The 18,518-nt window shown below is 45.8% G+C and overlaps 1 protein-coding gene across 50 annotated transcripts in view; it reads right to left on the reverse strand.

Moving 5' to 3' along the window:
* Positions 1-18,518, reverse strand: part of SORBS1 (sorbin and SH3 domain containing 1) — a 210,460-nt gene that overhangs the window by 71,873 nt on the left and 120,069 nt on the right. For 49 of the 50 annotated variants that reach the window (XR_004646670.1, XR_004646672.1, XR_004646671.1 and 46 more), the window contains 3 exons: positions 14,719-14,866; positions 10,227-10,256; positions 2,746-2,921 (listed from right to left, as the gene is read on the reverse strand). Coding sequence is in view for 46 of the 50 variants with exons in the window: in XM_034777801.1 (XP_034633692.1) it covers positions 2,746-2,921; positions 10,227-10,256; positions 14,719-14,866 (354 nt within the window). In the remaining 4 variants the exon portion in view is untranslated. The remainder of the gene's footprint in view (positions 1-2,745; positions 2,922-10,226; positions 10,257-14,718; positions 14,867-18,518) is intronic. The other variant, XM_034777787.1, reaches the window with a different exon arrangement.

Genomic DNA, 18,518 nt, shown 5'->3' on the forward strand with positions numbered 1-18,518 from the left:
GCAACCATGTTAGTCTGTATCCGCAAAAAGAACAGGAGTACTTGTGGCACCTTAGAGACTAACAAATTTATTTGAGCATAAGCTTTCGTGGGCTACAGCCCACTTCATCAGATGCATAGAATGGAACACACAGAAAGAAAATATTTATACATACAGAGAACATGAAAAGGTGGAAGTAGCCATACCAACTGTAAGAGACCAATCAATTGAGATGAGCTATCATCAACAGGAGAGAGAAAAAAACCCTTTGAAGCGATAATCAAGATGACCCATAGAAGGTGTGAGGATATTGTAACATGGGGAAATAGATTCAACTAGTGTAATGACCCAACCATTAAATAAATAAATGGAGATATCCTATCTCCTAGAACTGGAAGGGACCTTGAAAGGTCATTGAGTTCAGCCCCCACCTTCACTAGCAGGACCAAGTACTGATTTTGCCCCAGATCCCTAAGTGGCCCCCTCAAGGATTAAACTTACAATCCTGGGTTTAGCAGGCCAATGCTCAAACCACTGAGCTATCCCTCCCTTCCCAGTCTCTGTTCAAACCTAAGTTAATTGTATCTAATTTGCATATTAATTCAAGTTCAGCAGTCTCTCTTTGGAGTCTGTTTTTGACGTTTTTGAAGTTTTGATCTTCCAGAAAACACCATCCTGGCCACTATGGATGTAGAAGCGCTCTACACCAACATTCCACACAAAAATGGACTACAAGCCATCAGGAATAGTATCCCCAATAATATCACGGCTAACCTGGTGGCTGAACTTTGTGACTTTGTCCTCACCCACAACTATTTCACATTTGGGGACAATATATACCTTCAAGTCAGCGGCACTGCTATGGGTACCTGCATGGCCCCACAGTATGCCAATATTTTTATGGCTGACTTAGAACAACGCTTCCTTAGCTCTCGTCCCCTAACGCTCCTACTCTACTTGCGCTACATTGATGACATCTTCATCATCTGGACCCATGGAAAAGAAGCCCTCGAGGAATTCCACCATGATTTTAACAATTTCCATCCTACCATCAACCTCAGCCTAGACCAATCCACACAAGCGGTCCAGTTCCTAGACACTACTGTGCTAATAAGTGATGGTCACATAAACACCACCCTATACCAGAAACCTACTGACCTACATGCCTCCAGCTTCCATCCAGGACACACCACACGATCCATTGTCTACAGCCAAGCTCTAAGATACAACCGCATTTGCTCCAATCCCTCAAACAGAGACAAACACCTACAAGATCTCTATCAAGCATTCTTAAAACTACAATACCCACCTGCTGAAGTGAAAAAACAGATTGACAGAGCCAGAAGAGTACCCAGAAGTCACCTACTACAGGACAGGCCCAACAAAGAAAATAACAGAACGCCACTAGCGGTCACCTTCAGCCCCCAACTAAAATCTCTCCAGCGCATCATCAAAGATCTACAACCTATCCTGAAAGATAATCCCTCACTCTCACAGATCTTGGGAGACAGACCAGTCCTCGCTTACAGACAGCCCCCCAACCTGAAGCAAATACTCACCAGCAACTGCACACCATACAACATAAACACTAACCCAGGAACCTATCTTTGCAACAAAACCCTATGCCAACTCTGTCCACATATCTATTCAAGTGACACCATCATAGGACCTAATCACATCAGCCAAGCCATCAGGGACTCATTCACCTCCATATCTACCAATGTGATATATGCCATCATGTGCCAGCAATGCCCCTCTGCCATATTGGCCAAACCGGACAGTCTCTACGCAAAAGAATAAATGGACACAAATCTGACATAAGGAATCATAACATTCAAAAACCAATGGGAGAATACTTCAACCTCTCTAATCACTCAGTGACAGACTTGAAGGTGGCAATTTTGCAACAAAAAAACTTCAAAAAACAGACTCCAAAGAGACTGCTGAACTTGAATTAGATACAATTAACTTAGGTTTGAACAGAGACTGGGAATGGTTGGGTCATTACACTAATTGAATCTATTTCCCCATGTTAAAATATCCTCACACCTTCTATGGGTCATCTCGATTATCACTTCAAAGGTTTGTTTTTTTTCCCTCTCTTCTGCTGATGATAGCTCATCTCAATTGATTGGCCTCTTACAGTTGGTATGGCTACTTCCACCTTTTCATGTTCTCTGTATGTATAAATATTTTCTTTCTGTGTGTTCCATTCTATGCATCCGATGAAGTGGGCTGTAGCCCACGAAAGCTTATGCTCAAATAAATTTGTTAATCTCTAAGGTGCCACAAGTACTCCAGTTCTTTTTAATAGTTTAGTTATATGTTATAGACTTATAGAAAGAGACCTTCTAAGAATGTTAAACTGTATTACTGGCACATGAAACCTCAAATTAGAGTGAATAAGTGAAGACTTGGCACACCACTTCTGAAAGATTGCCGACCCCTGCATTAGAAAAGAGGAAGTGAAACTGATCAGCCTAACTTAGATGTCAACATGAAGCAAAATAAGAGAGGAAACTAAATCCACACAACTAGCAAAAAGTGCAATGAGATTTTGAAAATTCTTTCACCCATAGTAATTGAAGGGGTCATCAGAACACAAGGAAGATTTTTGAAATAAATTTATTGGGCGTGATATTTTATCTTCAGTTACACCCATGCAATTCCACTGGCTTTAATTATATGGGTCTAAATGAAGACAGAGTCTGGCTCTTGATTTTTATTTTCAGCATGTGCCTGTAAGCGTGAGTGTTGTTCTCTTACCCTCAGTGGAATGCCTACATCATCCACGGAGACATCAGCCACATACTGGGGACTCCTGACAGCTCTTCTCTTCTCATCCACTGCTGGCTTCTCTCTTTGAGCACTATCCTGAGCTGGCTTTTCCTGTGCAGACACAGCACCTACTTTATCAGCAACTGGTCTGTCTGGCAGGGAATCTGGAAATGAAGGAGGGGTGATCATTATCCTAATGTTCACCATTTCAGCACACCAACATATATCACTCTAAGGCAAAAATCCTGGCAAAGCATCGATGAGGCAGACTGTGGCACTGGGGAGAAGTGTCTGGCTTTCTGTAAATGTGCATAGAAAATGTTTGGCGCAACCAAGAGAGGGCAGGAACTCCTCCAATCATACGTGTAAAAAGCAGCAACACTGCTCCCTTCATGTCTGATACAATTAGCCCCACTACAAGCTCAGTCTTCACTGACACTCTGCAGTGGTACAGTGCCTTTGGAGCCCTTTCCTCCTGGTTATTGCTCTCCACTGTATCCGAATACCAGTTCCCAACATTTTAGGCAACCGTACCTGTTTACCAGACTAGGACCTCAGCCCTTCCACACAACATCTGACACTTCCCATTCAACTGTGCAACCTCCAGCCTGATTGGGGTTTGGAGCAGAGCAAACTCCATTGTGGTTAGCGTATCACACAAAAGAGCCTGCACAGAGAACCATCATTAAAGGCAGGGACAAGACCAAATTCTGTCTCCATTGGCTTCAGTGGACCCAGGAAGAATCAGCCTCAAAAGCCTGAAGCACAAGTACCACCCTAGGGGGTGGGGAACACTTCTGTTATAACAATGTCCAGGACCATTTGAACTCGGGTCTCATGCTCGCCTAGTGCATTTTACTTGAAAATGGCGTTCTTAGACAGCATTCTTCTCTGCAGCATCAGCACTAGAGAAAAGGAAAGCAAAATACACAATACAGCTGTGGGAAACAAAACTTTAGAAAAAGATGCAGGTGCCTTGGATCATTTAGATTCATAATCAGGACCCAAACACACAGAAACCTGATAAGAAAATCAAGCAGCTATTTAAACCCAGCAAGAAAAAATTAAGGCTGAGAGGTTTTCAAAGGGATTTGGGTGTCTACTTCCCATTAAAAAAATGGGAATGGGCGTCCAAATCCCTTAGGCAGCTTTGACATTCTCAGCCTAAGTTCTTAACGGTGTGTTTGCATGGGGGGGCTGGCGTGAAAAAAGGGGGCACTCCCACTGATGCATCATTCCTAGGGACAGAGCATCAATCTGGTGGGAGAAGAGAATGTTTATCCATAGCTTGATTCCAAGTATCAAATGGTTATTTGCCTTGCTGCTAGTCAGTGCATGATGGGGGGAGGGATAGCTCAGTGGTTTCAGCATTGGCCTGCTAAAGTCAGGGTTGTGAGTTCAATCCTTGAGGGAGGGGCCACTTAGGGATCTGGGGCAAAATCAGTACTTGGTCCTGCTAGTGACGGCAGGGGGCTGGACTCAATGACCTTCCAGGGTCTCTTCCAGTTCTATGAGATAGGTATATCTCCATATACCCTGTCCCAATCCATTGAGGCTCTAAGTCTGTTTGAGCCCTCAACTATAGGGCCTTGCTCTTTGACTCAAGCTGGTGGCCAGTATACAAGCATTAGACAGATTTTTTTTAATATATCTAGTCAGAATTTATTTTGAATTGGGATAGATAAAAATGTCTTCTGAATTTCTAATGAGTATGTGATGAAAGAATGCAGGGATTCTCCTATGAGTACACAGCAGTCACAGCAGGGCTGCTGCTAAGCATTCTGGATACCTCTTGCCAAACACACCTACTATACTACTGAATGGTCCAAGTACCCTGGACTATCTGTTCCCAAAAGACCAGCAGCAAAAGGATTAATTGGCATGAGCAATGCAGGCTGGGTGAAGAATGCTTTCCTCCCATGGAACAGATGCAGCAGACCAGACTGTTCAGCCTTCACTTCCACAGCTGTTCACCACTTCTCTGCGTGCGCTGCCCCCACCTCCCACTCAGGTGGCCAAAGACCTCAAACTCACTGTGTCTTTCATGGGGAATTCAGTAGAAATCAATTCTGCAGAGAAGTGCCATATCTGGGGTTTTTTTTAGTTAAATAAATAGAGCGTTTAGTGTCTGGGTAGCTAGCAGTTCCAAATGCTATCTCACCTGTAACTGCTCTGCTGTCAAATAATGCTTGGCCTGAAGTCCAGTTCAGCTCTTAGAGCAGCTTCTCCCATCTGGTTTTCAATTACTTGAAAATTTGCACCAAAGTGTTGAAATGGGATTTGGGGCAGTAAATGCTTACCGGTAATTAAAATCCTATTCTCTAAACCCACCTTCCATCTTCCTCCTCCACCACCTGCGTTTACAGCATAGCGCACTTCCAAAGGACCATGACAACATTAACTACATCTTCCCAGCACACTGTGATGAGGGATATCAGCCCACTCTACCGATGGGGAAAACTGGAGCAGGATGGCCTCTACTTTTAGGTGTTTCAGTTTCTGGGTTCCCTCTGAGACACCCCAGGCATGATTTCAGAGGTGCTGAGCACCCACAACTCCCAACAGAACTGCTGGGCGTCTCAATCAGGCCACCTAGAAAATGGAGGCTCTTGTAATTAGGGGCTGCTTTAGAAAACATAGGTTTCAGCAATTTACCCAAGGCTATGCACAAGGCCTGGATTAGAACAGAGGGTACGTCTATACTTACCTCCGGGTCCGGCGGTAAGCAATCGATCTTCTGGGATCGATTTATGGCGTCTTGTCTAGATGCGATAAATCAATCCTGGATCGATCCCGGAAGTGCTCGCCATCGACACCAGCACTCCTGCTCCGCGAGAGGAGTACGCAGAGTCGACGGGGGAGCCTGCCTGCCGCATGTGGACCTGCGGTAAGTTCAAACTAAGATAGTTTGACTTCAGCTACATGAATAACGTAGCTGAAGTTGCGTATCTTAGTTCGAAGTGGGGGGTTAGTATGGACCAGCCCAGAGGCAATCCTAGCTCTCAGCCACACACTCAGTCCTTCAGGGTATGTCTACATTGTAATTAAACTATGTGTGTGTGTGTGTGCGTGTGTGCGCGCGTCCGTCCGTCCCAGAGCCCAGGCTCCAGCGCAAGCCAGGACATCTACACTGCAGTTGTATAGCCCTGCAGCCTGAGCCCTGCAAACCCAAGTCAGCTGACATGGGATAGCCGTGGGGTTTAATTGCAGTGCAGATACACCTTGAGACCACATTACTGCCATGTACAATACCTAGCTCCTTTCCTACTGACACATGTATGTGTTAGCACCTGCCACCAGGCACCACATCAATTTGGCAAGGAACCAATGGACTGTTGGATGCTCTGGTACTACAATGTGCCATGTGGCACTGCAGAATGGCATGCCTTAAGCCCCACTAGAGGCAGGATTTCTCCAAATGGATGGCAGTGGTGAGAAATGTGTGTGATTTCACAGTCTGCTCTGTCAACGCTTTGCCAAGTCCTATCCTTGGTGTTACAGAACTGCATGCATTTGAGAAAGGAAGAACAGTTGTTCACATGCACTTTACCATATTGCCCAAAGCTGTTCAATTTGCAGAGCTCTGACGAGGGTAGTTAGCAGAGGAAAGACTCATGCATTGTTCGGACAGTACCCACAGCAAACACAATTCTGCACTGCAAAATTCCCTCTACTAGGATTGTTTGTTTGCTTTTTAAATCATCATCAAACTTACTTTTTGGGGGTTCTTTTGCTCTTGAAAAAAGTTTTATAAATGGCAAGAAGGTGGCAAGGCTAAAATAAAACTACTATTCAACACTTCTACCTTATTTTCTATCCCCAAGAACACACATACTCTCTGTTTTAGTCCTATTGTGCTCCTAATGTAGAGGTCCCCTTCTTCTATATTCACCTTTACATTTCTGTATTGAGTGTTTTACCCCATGGTGCAGCTACCTACTGTGCTACTAGGAACAGAGTACAGAAAACTCTGGTGAAATCAGAGGACTTCCATGACTCTGAAGACCAGAGGGAAGGAAGGTTTATAGATGTGAAATGATCTGAACTCAGGAAGAAATCTCAGCTTCCCAGCTCCCCACCCCAATCTCAATCCCTTGCGTCTTTTAGGTGAGCATGTAAAACAACCATGATTGTCACTTTCAGCGCCACTGCTGGAGATGAAAGACATGCTTCTGTGGTAGAAAGGAAATACTCCTTCCTACTGTGTCATCAGTCTGTGGAAGTCACTGCCAGGGAAGGCCAGTGGGCCAGAGATTTGGACTGAACTTGTTGTTTTTGCTTTTTAAAGGATTGGTTAATCATGTGACCATTATTATTTTGTAATTGTGAAAGTTAAGGCTACGTTACCATAATCAAATTGCACACTTCAAGATGTAAGCCAATCACTTCCTGGGCTCAGGAGGGACTCGCTCTCCAGTTCCCTATAAGTAGCACAGGAAACCACAACACAGGTTGTGTGTTTATTTGCCAGATGGAGCATGCCATCTGAGTGGTCCTAGGCTAAGGTGCTGCTACCCTGGAAATATCTTAGACAGATAAAGGCAGACATACTGGACTAAGTGGACCAACAGTCTGAGCTCTGATTGCTATTCCTACAAGCCACACAAATTATTATTGGTGACGGTTTGGAGAGAGCTAAGGAATGATTTTGTGCTGGCCTGCAGGAAAACTCTCCTACCCAAAGCTTGAGATTTATGTGGTGCAAGGCAAGGGCTGGAGTTCAACATGATGGCACAGGCCCCAGGAGAACTGTGGGAGACATTCCAGCCAGCTAAACCAACTTTAAAGATGTCTTTTGAATTCTTTGTCTTGGGGTGCATTTAGCACTGGTGAAAGCTGCAGGCTTTGGAACTTGGGGTAGCACGAGTGGCAGTAGCAGGACCAGGTCCTCACTCCGTGCCATCAGAGGTGCCTTGTCAGGAGGGTTGTTGCTCAAGGGGAGAGGGCAATTCAGTCTTCATGCCTGTTCAGCCTTTGGCCACTTAGCTGAGCTTGTCACCAAAGAGACCTAACGAGTGCCAATTTCAATGGTGTCTCTGGCAACATAGGCACCTGTCCTATAGGAAGTGGACTGAAGCCATCATCGCCCTTCACCATGGGCCCCCTTCTGAATGTTTCTGGACTCAAAGCAATGACCTACGAAAAAAGTTCTTGGGCCACATCCCACCCTAACTTATACATCATACAGCTCATTGACATTGCAGAGGGTGTAAGTCAGCGCAGAATTTTGCTCTGGGGCCTGTAGAGAGCACCAATTGCATAGTATCAGGTACAACACTCGGTATCTTCTGAACCATCTGTTTTGGGCAGCAGTGACAGGTGGGCATTCAGCATCAGAGTTTTGTTGGTGTGACTCAGAGGATGCAAGCCAGGGTCAGGGAGGTCAGCCAGCCACTGTTATGCGATTGTTTTGATAGACGGAGACCAGTTGTGGAGCCAGCAATGCCAGGGCACTCTCCAGTCCATATTGGGGACTGTTTAGGCTGGAACAAAAGCTGCCTAGAAATACTCCACACTGAGCCAGGTGGGAGGATTTCAACAGATTTCCAGCTTAACAGACAAAAGAGTTCCTGATCACAACGGGAAACACTTTGGGAAAGAGAAAACCAAGAGGAAACATCTGACTGGACTTTAAAACCCCAGGGGGCAAAGAGGCAGCACAGATGCCGACTTGATTGGGAAGGGGGAAGAGAAAATGTTACACTGACTGATGTAGCTGAAGAGGGCAACGGCGCAGAGGAGACAGGCACTGTTCTTTGGGGCACAATATATAGGCCATGAGAGTGATGGGGCTGACTCTGCAGGTGTGGAGTGCCAGCTGATTGCAGGGGGAGTTGTCAGAGCAGGCCCTGTACTAAGCACAGAGTCCAGGCTCCCTTACATCCACATTAGAGTGCCTGGGTACTGACTGCTTGCGCTTGCTCTCTCCTCTCCTCTCCCCCATCCTCTTCCTCATCTCCTCAGGTAGCGATACTGTTTAACAATAGCAGTTCATTCATATACCTTGCAGCTGCTGGTGAGCAGTGAGGCACTCTTCTGAATGTTCCTGTAGCCTACCATATGAGGCTCTATGGCAGGGGATGAGAACGATGAGGGGCTTGTCTGGACTATGGGATGTGAACTGTAGAGAACTTTAACGTTTTGTGCTCTCACCACTCCATGTAGACCAGGGATCTCAAACACACGGCCCGAGGAGTTATTTGCTGCAGCCCACCAAGCTCCCCACCCCCCTCTGGAGTTATTTCCTGCAGCCGCCAAACTCCCCTCCCCTACTGTCCCTCCTCTGCCCCAGCTTGCCGTGTCCCCGCTCATCCGCCTACCTCCAGATGCCTCCCGCCGCCAAACAACTGTTTGGCGATGCTTAGCGCTTTCCAGGAGGGAGGAGCGGGGAGCCGCGCGCTTGGGGGAGGAGGCAGATAAGAGGTGGGGCAAGGGCAGGGATTTGGAGAAGGGGTTGGAATAGGGGCAGGGAGGGGGCGGAGTTGGGGTGGGGACTTTGGGGAAGGGGTTGGAATGGGGGCGGGGCAGGGGTGGGAAGAGGCAGGGCCTCATGGAAGGGATGGAGTGGGGGCAGGGCCGGGGGTTTTGTATCTTTATATGAAAATGTGTCAGTGATGCGGCCCTCAGGCCAATGTGCTAGTCCTCATGTGGCCCTCATGGTGATTTGAGTTTGAGACCCCTGATGTAGACCCCCCTGGAAAAAACAAATTTGAATTAGTTCATATAGTTGTGGTCCTGTTTCAAAGAGGACAACAATAAAGTGAACCTGGTACTTTTTAGTTCCTGCCAGCAGGGTCTGCATGGGACAGTAAAAGCACAACACAAAGTACTCTACAACTCATGCCCATGTAGACCGGACTGCAGCACCATGTAGACAAGTCCTAGATTTCCCTTCAAGGAGGAACTTCCCAGCCCTGCTCGGAAAGCAGACAAGGGGATAGTGTGGGTGTGTTAAGTATGTAGGTGTGAGTGTGTGTGCGCACATGATTTTATCATGGAGTTTTATGATATTTGTCACTCTCATTAAAGCCCCAGCTCCTAGAGTCAGGTGATTACATGAGAATGTCAGCTTGCTTGCTTTTTCAAGTTAGTTTCTAGCCCTCATGGTTGCAGAGAGAAGCTTGAAAACATGTCCCAAGTGTATCCTATAGGTTCACAAACCAGAAGAGACCTAAAGAACTCAAAATATTTTTTTTTAAATCTCATAATTTTTGGACAGCGGGGATTGGCCATATTGCTGTGTGCCTGTCTGCAATTAAGCATGTTTCCAACATTTTCAGAAAAGACTAATACAAAAAGCTCAGTCGTGGTGGCTGAGCTGCAACACACATTTATTTTAAGGGATTCAGCTTGCTTCCTTGCAGTTTACTGAGAAGTGTGTTTGCTAAAGGCACTCTGCAAGCTAGCAAAACATCCACTTGACTCCAGCAGAGGCAGCAGCTATGGGGTGAGGACCTTTTGCTTCATACCTGCCAGGCTACTAAGCCGCTTTTGCTGTTCTGTGGTAGAGAAGGAAAACAAAAACAAAACAAAGAGAGTGAGACATAGACAGCAAGTGTCCTGTTGCTGTGTTTCTGACAGGCAAGAAATGTGCCATCCACACAATGGCAGAAACTGCTGGAGTGGATCAAGTTTTCAACATCCTGCCAAAGTGGCAAATCCACCACCCTCCAAAGAGCAGCACTGGTGACTATTCAGCATCTCAATGCAAAGTGACCCGTACATTTGCAACAAGAAAGTATAGTTATGTCAGAGAGAAGGAAAACAGCTTAACAGAAGACAATTTAAAAACAATTGTGAAGACTTACTGTCAAATAAACCAACAAATAATGCTCAAGTTAACAGCATGTTAATAATATTACTATTAAGTAATAACACAGCCATTTTTCTGCATTTGTAGGGCCTTTGTGGCAAGGAATACCAAATGCTTTGTGATCATTAAGACCCACAATATCCTTACGAGTTGGTGGACTGAATTATTGTTCTTAATTTACATATGGATAAACTGAGGTATAGACTGGCGAAGAATTTCACAGGGCCACTCTTTTTAGAAGCCTCCAGTTCTAGGTTCTCAGCTTAAGACACCTGAGAGGTCTCATGTTGGCCACCCAACAACTGAGACATTCAAAGTCAGTGGAGGCTGTCAGACAAAGTCACATAATGAGTCTGTGACAGAACTGAGAATAGAAACCAAACAGTCCTGGCTCCCAAGCCCCTGCTCTAATGACAAGAGAACACTTTCTCCCTAACAAGGAACACACTTTATTTGAAGTATACAGGACCATTCAAATTGTATTGTCTTACTAACAATATCAAACACTAATAATTTTAAAAGTTAATGTGGTGAATACAAGGATTTCAGAAGTTTAAAAAAATATTTCTCACTGGTTTCTGATTATGAAATAGTTTTAGATCTTGGAGACGAATGGCGCTCTTCAATGGAATGCCAATATCTTAGTCATGGCAATATGAGAAGGGCATGGTATGATCATTTCCTATTAGCAATAAGCCACTTCCTGCAATGCCTGTCAGGGAAATGATTACTTTGGGAGGATGGTTCACCATCCAAGCAAATCTGCAGTATGCAGTAATCCCCTGAACATACACTGCTTGCTCGGATAAACAGACTTCTTCAGGCATGACATGCAAGGTGGGGCTACTCACCATAGAGGAATCCCTGGTTTCTCTCACCCAAATGCATCTCCCTCTGCAGGGATCACTGGTGTTCTCAAGCAATCATGAGAAAACTCTGCAAGCCCTGCCTCCTAGTCCAACACATTCCCACCAACCCCAGTGGAAGGCTGTCCCGATGTGCCTTTGTGAATGTCACCAATACCCAGAAAAAACCCGGAAGCGCAAATGGAAAAGAAAAGGGCTTATGACAACAACGTGCCTGCCCTCAAGAAGGGAATGAGAACCCATCTGCTGCAAAGTTCCCTCTTCTGAATAGGGCATCAAGAGCAGAAGGGTAGATTCATCTGTGTGTTATAATCAAGGAAGTAGAGTTAGGTAATGGGGATCTTAGAGCCAGCCATCGCATAGGGAGGCCCCCTATTGAGGAAATGACCCTTGCCTTTTGTAGGAGTGTGGGGCTGTCCCTCCCTGTCAGTCTCAGAGGGAGGCCATGCCTCCTTGCTGTCACACCCTTAGAATGGTAATCTATCAAAGGGGGAAATTAGCAGTTTGTGAAGCTCGGGTCCTCTAAGCAGGGCTGAGCAGTAATCAGCCTCCGGGATTCAAGCCCTCCAGCAGGGTGGACCACCAAACAGAAAAGGGGGGCTCTGTCCCTCGGGCAGGGCTGAGCAGTACAGAGTCTAGGAGCCTAGGCCCTCAGGCAGGGCACCAAACAGAGTAGGGGGCTCTGACCTGTGGTCAAGGCAGAGCAGCAAAGGAGTCTATGAGTCCAGGTACTCAGCTCAGGGCGGGGCACCAAACAGTCAGGCATCCTGGCTCTGGCAGATGGCCAACAAACACAGGCCCCTTGGCCTTGAGTGTGGAGGCTGCCACCTCAAGAATGGGGTGGCAAGGGGTAGGGAGACACAAAACATGCAGACCTAGAATCAGGCTGAGACCCAATCAGACTGTTCTCAAGTTTCCCTGGGCTACTTCCTATGTCCCCTTTGTTTGGTACCTCCGTTCTGTGGCTGTCCTCTGTCTCCCCAGGGTAGGTGTCCAGCGGTAGCCCCAACAGCTCCTTGGTGCCTTGATCAGCCGGCAGCTATGACAAATCCTCAATACAGTCAGGATCCTCTTCGGGTTACAGTAGCACACAGGATGCATCTATCTCCCTCAGCAGCTCCAGCCCAACTCTGCTGCCAGACCTGCCTTTTCTACTTCCTGTTCCTGTTCTACCCTTCGGTTTCCAGCGGGCTGGGCCTGGCCGTCTGGACTCTGCCCACCAGGGGGTGGTTTGCAGTCCCTCCCTTTCAGTCTCAGAGGGAGGCCATGACTCCTTGCTACACCTTTGATAATCAGGAAGGTCTTCTGACATAACACCCCATAGATGGTTTAAGGAGGCTGCGTTTGAGAAATGTTTCCTTGTTTCCTCCCCAGAGATGGAATGTACATAGGGTGAATGGACTTTAACTGGAGAAAAGGGAGTTCCTAGGTGAAGAGGAGGTTTACTCCCTACTAGCTCTCCTCACTATTAAGCAGAGAGGAGGCCTGTGTATTGAGCGAGATAGAAAAGTCAGGAGGAAGAAGAGGAACATGTTGTTTAGCTCTCTGCACTACTAGAGATAGATCAGAGACCCAGACACATACTAAATCATTGGTGCTTCCAAGCTTGGTCATGGTGTGGACCCTCAGCAAAGTCTGAGGAGCTTGCAGGCTGTCAGTGAACGGCTGAGTAGATGACGATGGCTTCAGGGAAGAATGGAAGAGGCATTTCCTTGTGTGACAAAGACACCTGAATTGTCCTGAGTGAGAAAAGGCTCAGTACAGATTTAAAAACAACCAAAGGGTTTGGCTCTTTTCTGTCAAGGGGAGAACTGTATGTGACACAACAAACTTGAACACACCAAGACAACCTGGACTGATAGCTGCTCATCTTGGAGCAGCTGAAAGGCCTCTAATCAAGCTGCACCTACAGCTATCCAAAGCTCGCATGGAGCCAGGCTGCTGTCAGAGCATTGGCAGAAGGAAAGAGGGCCTGCGTCTTCCTCTGCCCAGAGGAAACATGAATGTGCCATGTATAGTATTTAACTCCATCCAAGAGCTGAGCTGGGCTTCATAGCCTTCCAGTCTTTACAGCCAAGGTAGTCATGTCACATCCCACTGAGGCTAAGTTAAGAGCAATGCTTTCCATAAAGGGAGAAGGCTCCTGTTAATGGCTACTGACATGGGCTCCAGCTGGAGCAGGGAGTATCACTCCAATAGTTAGTGATGGGTTTATTTAATTGTGCTATATTTCCTAGCAGGTAAACTGCAATCAGTAGCTCTGGGGTCAAAGACTGAAACCAGCTTTAGAAAAGAATCGAATACAATTGCGGAGGAACACATCTGGGAGCACTTTCCATAAGGATGATAAAAAGCAGGGGAGAAATGGACCTTGCTTCTAGTGGGTGAGCTTTGATTTCCTTGATAAAAGGAAAACGGTTAACCATCCTAGACTGGGATTTTCAAAGCAGGGTAAGTGAGTTAGGTGCCTAGATCTCACTGGAAATCAATACCTAGGCAATACAGATCCCGACTGGGGCTGGGATAACATCACCCACATGGAAAGTCGAGTAAGGGCAACGTTTCTCTCATAGGATATGGAACCTACCCTGCAGAGGGAGCTATTGTAAAGGAGGGAAAGGGTTCGAATTGTAATTACAGATGGGTTTGAGCAAGGGCGGCTGTGGGATGATGTGATCTGGGGTTTTGATTTGTCCCATTACAGTTGCAAAGATCAATATCAAACTTCCCCAAAACTCTGGGGTCCAAGGCTTTTGTTTGGGTCTCTCACTAATTATATGTTGTACCACATCTGTGGCCATTACGGATGTCTCAACTATCAGTAAAAAGTGACAGAGTGTCCTGTGGCACCTTATAGACTAACAGACGTATTGGAGTATAAGCTTTGGTGGGTGAATATCTACTTCGTCACCCACGAAAACTTATGTTCCAATACATCTGTTAGTTGATAAGGTGCCACAGGACTCTGTCGCTTTTTACAGATCCAGACTAACATGGCTACCCCTCTGATACTCAGCTATCAGTGTACAGCATGCCTCAGCCACTCACACCTACACAGTGACTGCAGCAGAGAGAAAACTCGGACACTTCTACTTCAAAAGTCCAGGCTCTGTCACCACTTACAGTATAGAGCCTAGGTCATCTACTCCAACAATTATGATTTCAGCCAGAAGGCAGCTGTACACACACATGCTCACCAGCTCATTACAATGAATTTCAATAGCTTGCTCCACTTGAATGAACCTGAGCCGCAAGTGGAGATACACCTGCATATCCCCTTACCTCTGTTGTGCTGCAAGAGGACAATGGTAGGGTTGACAATTGTGGTTGAGGGATAGGTGGAGGAAGGCTTGCTGATCGATGTTAAGGAGGATTGGTATTCGGTGCCAATGCGAGGCGGGGAGACTTCATTTAACACAGGACATGGTTCCTGGAAACGAGAAGAAGAGTCATTACCACTGCGCGTGAGCATCACTAGCACGCTGGTGTTTCTGGAAAAAGCCATTTTAAAATGGAATAAGAAAGGTACCGTAACACATCTTAGTAGAAGGCATAAGCACAGGTTGTTACCCTGACCCTGCAGGCATTCCGTTCCCTGTTAACTGCAGTTAGTATAATAAGGAATAACTATAGTTCTTTTGTACTGAGTTTCTCCCTCCACACCAGAAGAAGTGTCCTTGAATTCAACCATCATGCTATATAGAGCATACACTTGGTGACAGGAATGAGCTAATCTGGTCGTGAGAGAGAGAGAGACCCACACACTCACCCACTCTTTCTTTAAAGAGAATTCCTTTCCCAGCAAGACATGCAAAACTCATGCAATTCTGAGTGAAACCCGATTACTGCAGCTGGCTTTGCATGGAAGATCAGAAAAATAAGTTTAGCATCATTGCTTAGGAGACAGACAGTGTGATGCCCGGGCACACAGAACTATGGAAGAAAAAAAACAGCTGGAGGGTAACCAATAGGGCACTAGCATGGAAGGTACACAACACGGCTTCAGGGAGCAATGAGGATTGCCTAACCTGAGTTGCTCTATTATTTATTTTAATCAATCCTAGCATTACAGCAGCACCATCTGTGCTGCTGGAGCAAAGATTGGGTCTGCATGGAGATGTGAAACGCTACCTTTCAAACCAGGTGCATCAGAGGCACTCATTGCTGGGGAGGCTAGGGAGATGGGGCCGTTGGCCAAAAACGATACATGTATTTTTATGTGCTGATTTTGTCATTAAGGCAGAGCTTTTTCAAAGGTGTCAGAAGGATTTGGACCCCCAATTCCCACAGAAATTAATGGGAAATGGGCACCCAAAAAGCAAGAGTGTGAAGTAATGGAGTTCTGGATTTCTATGCTGCTCTGATTCCACGGTCAGAATGAAATGCTGCAAGCCATTGGTCTGTGAAACGGAGCCGGCCCACAGGGCTAGTCATTCTTTAAAAAAGGGGACCAGAGATTCTTGCTCCATTGCTGCTGGCTTTGTTACTGTTCTGCAGTGCCTGATCCTGCATGCATGACTGAGCACAGCACTTTCGGCTGTGAGCAGTCCCACTGAGCTCAATGGTTGGAAGTGTCAGCAGGAAGTGTTTGTAGGATTAGGTAGTAACATGCCCCAAAGTGAGGCCTGGTGCCATAACAACCCATAGACCATTTCTGATCAGGGTATGCTATTAGCAGAACCACCAGCTACAATCAGCCTCACTCAATCAGAGAGGCAGCAGGGCTGAACTATTCAGCTCTCTTGCACTCTTACACCATCAAGTATCTAATTAGGCCTGAGTTATTTTATGACAACACAAGAAGAGGTGACTATTCAGCAGCCTCAAAACCAGGAGTTTTCAAAGCTCTCCAGGGGTCAGATCTAGCCCCCATAGTACCCTCAGTGGTGGAACCAAGGCAGTCCTGCTGAGCATACGAGTGGGGATGCAGATCTGAATGCTCCATATAGACAGCATGCATCTGCTGTGTGCTGGGGAGCCCCCTTGATGCAATGCACAAAAGGCAGATGGGGTGTGTGGGAAGGGAAGGGTTGGTGGGCAGAGCCAGAGGACCACAGTGTAGTGAGCTACTTCAATCACAGTGGAGCATCTCCACAGCCAAAAATATAAACCAAACCTAAATTTGTCATTTAAAAAAAATGTTTGGAAAACAGAGTGGCGTCCTCAAAATCACACAAGATTGGCATCACTTTGCTCCCATTAGAGTCAAAGAGGGTCACAGTTTCAGAAGAACCTGTGTGACTTGGAAGCCTAAATCCCATTGACTTTAAATGGGATTAGGTTCCTAAGTCACTTTGGTGCTTTTGAAAGTTCTCCCCAATGGTAAAAATCCAACTGACCATACGAGCAGAGTTAGACCAATGCTGAGCACTTCTGCAAATGCCACTCTTTTTTCTTTCCACATGCCTCTCTGCTACTTCTTCCAGGCCCAGCCAAATCATCATGAGAGAAGTTTCAGAGTTGTAGCCATGTTAGTCTGTATCAGCAAAAACAACGAGGAGTACTTGTGGCACCTTTGAGACTAACAAATTTATTTGGGCATAAGCTTTCGTGGGCTAAGACCCAATTCAGCAGATGCATGGAGTGGAAAATGCAGTAGGAAGATATATACATAGTACATGAAAAGATGGGAGTTGCCTTACCAATTCTAACAAGACAATTCAATTAAAGTGGAATAGTATCAGCAGGAGGAAAAATCACTTTTGTAGTGGTAATCAGGGTGGCCCATTTCAAACAGTTGACAAGAAGGTGTGAGTAACAGTAGGGGGGAAAATTAGGATGGGGAAATTAGTTTTTAGTTCTTGTAGTGACCCATCCACTCCCAGTCTTTATTCAGGCCTAATCTGATGGTGTCCAGTTTGCAAATTAATTCCAGTTCTGCAGTTTCTCATTGGAGTCTGTTTTTGAAGTTTTTTTGTTGAAGAATTGCCAGTTTTAAGTCTGTTATTGAGTTTCCAGAGAGGTTAAAGTGTTCTCCGACTGGTTTTTGAATGTTATAATTCTTGATGTCTGATTTGTGTCCATTTATTCTTTTGCATAGAGACTGTCTGGTTTGGCCAATGTACATGGCAGAGGGGCATTGCTGGCACATGATGGCATATATCACATTGGTAGATTTGCAGGTGAACGAGCCCCTGATGGTGTGACTGATGTGGTTAGGTCCTATGATGGTGTCCCTTGAATAGATATGTGGACAGAGTTAGCAACGGGGTTTGTTCCTGGGATAGTGTTTTTGTTGTGTGGTGTGTAGTTGCTGGTGAGTATTTTCCCACCTACTGTTACTCGCACCTTCTTGTCAACTGTTTGAAATGGGCCACCCTGATTACCACTACAAAAGTGATTTTTCCTCCTGTTGGTAATGGCCCACTTGAATTGAATTGTCTCGACAGAATTGGTAAGGCAACTCCCATCTTTTCATGTACTATGTATATATATCTTCCTACTGTATTTTCCACTCCATGCATCTGATGAAGTGGGTCTTAGCCCACGAAAGCTTATGCCCAAATAAATTAGTTAGTCTCTAAGGTGCCACAATTATTCCTCGTTGTTTTTATCATGAAAGAAGTTATTTTTGCTGGATTTTTCACTCAGGAGTTACTGGAAATCCTGTAATAGGGCTACTGGTGGTAAAATTTCTATTACAAAGAGGTTCAGATGAGCATCCAAACCTTTACAGCTAGTCTTGTAGCTACATTTGCCCCCTTGTAAAAAAGGAAGTGGGTTTAAAAAGGAAGAAAAGCAACATAGAAAAAACAGGGTGATGTCCTGTCAAAATGTGAGAATTCTGAAAATCGTGAAGACCTCAGCAGGAACAAGGATATTTCAAACAAGGGGACACACTCTCCCATAGTGCTTAGAAGCTTGCAAGGGTCTCAGATTAGCAAGTGAAGTTACAGCTTGTGGGTCATTCTGTTTTGGCATGAACCTCACATTGCCTTCAGTGGGAATACACACATAGAACATGTGGCCCTTTATCTCCATGCAGGACAGAGTGTGCTGTCCTTAACCTTCAACTGCATTGCTTTTGCTGCTTCTGATGTTATTCATACATGGTCTGGGACGTGTCGTCGAGAGACTATCAG

The sequence above is a fragment of the Trachemys scripta genome, chromosome 7 (assembly GCF_013100865.1).
Source record: "Trachemys scripta elegans isolate TJP31775 chromosome 7, CAS_Tse_1.0, whole genome shotgun sequence".
Taxonomy (NCBI): Eukaryota; Metazoa; Chordata; order Testudines; family Emydidae; genus Trachemys; species Trachemys scripta.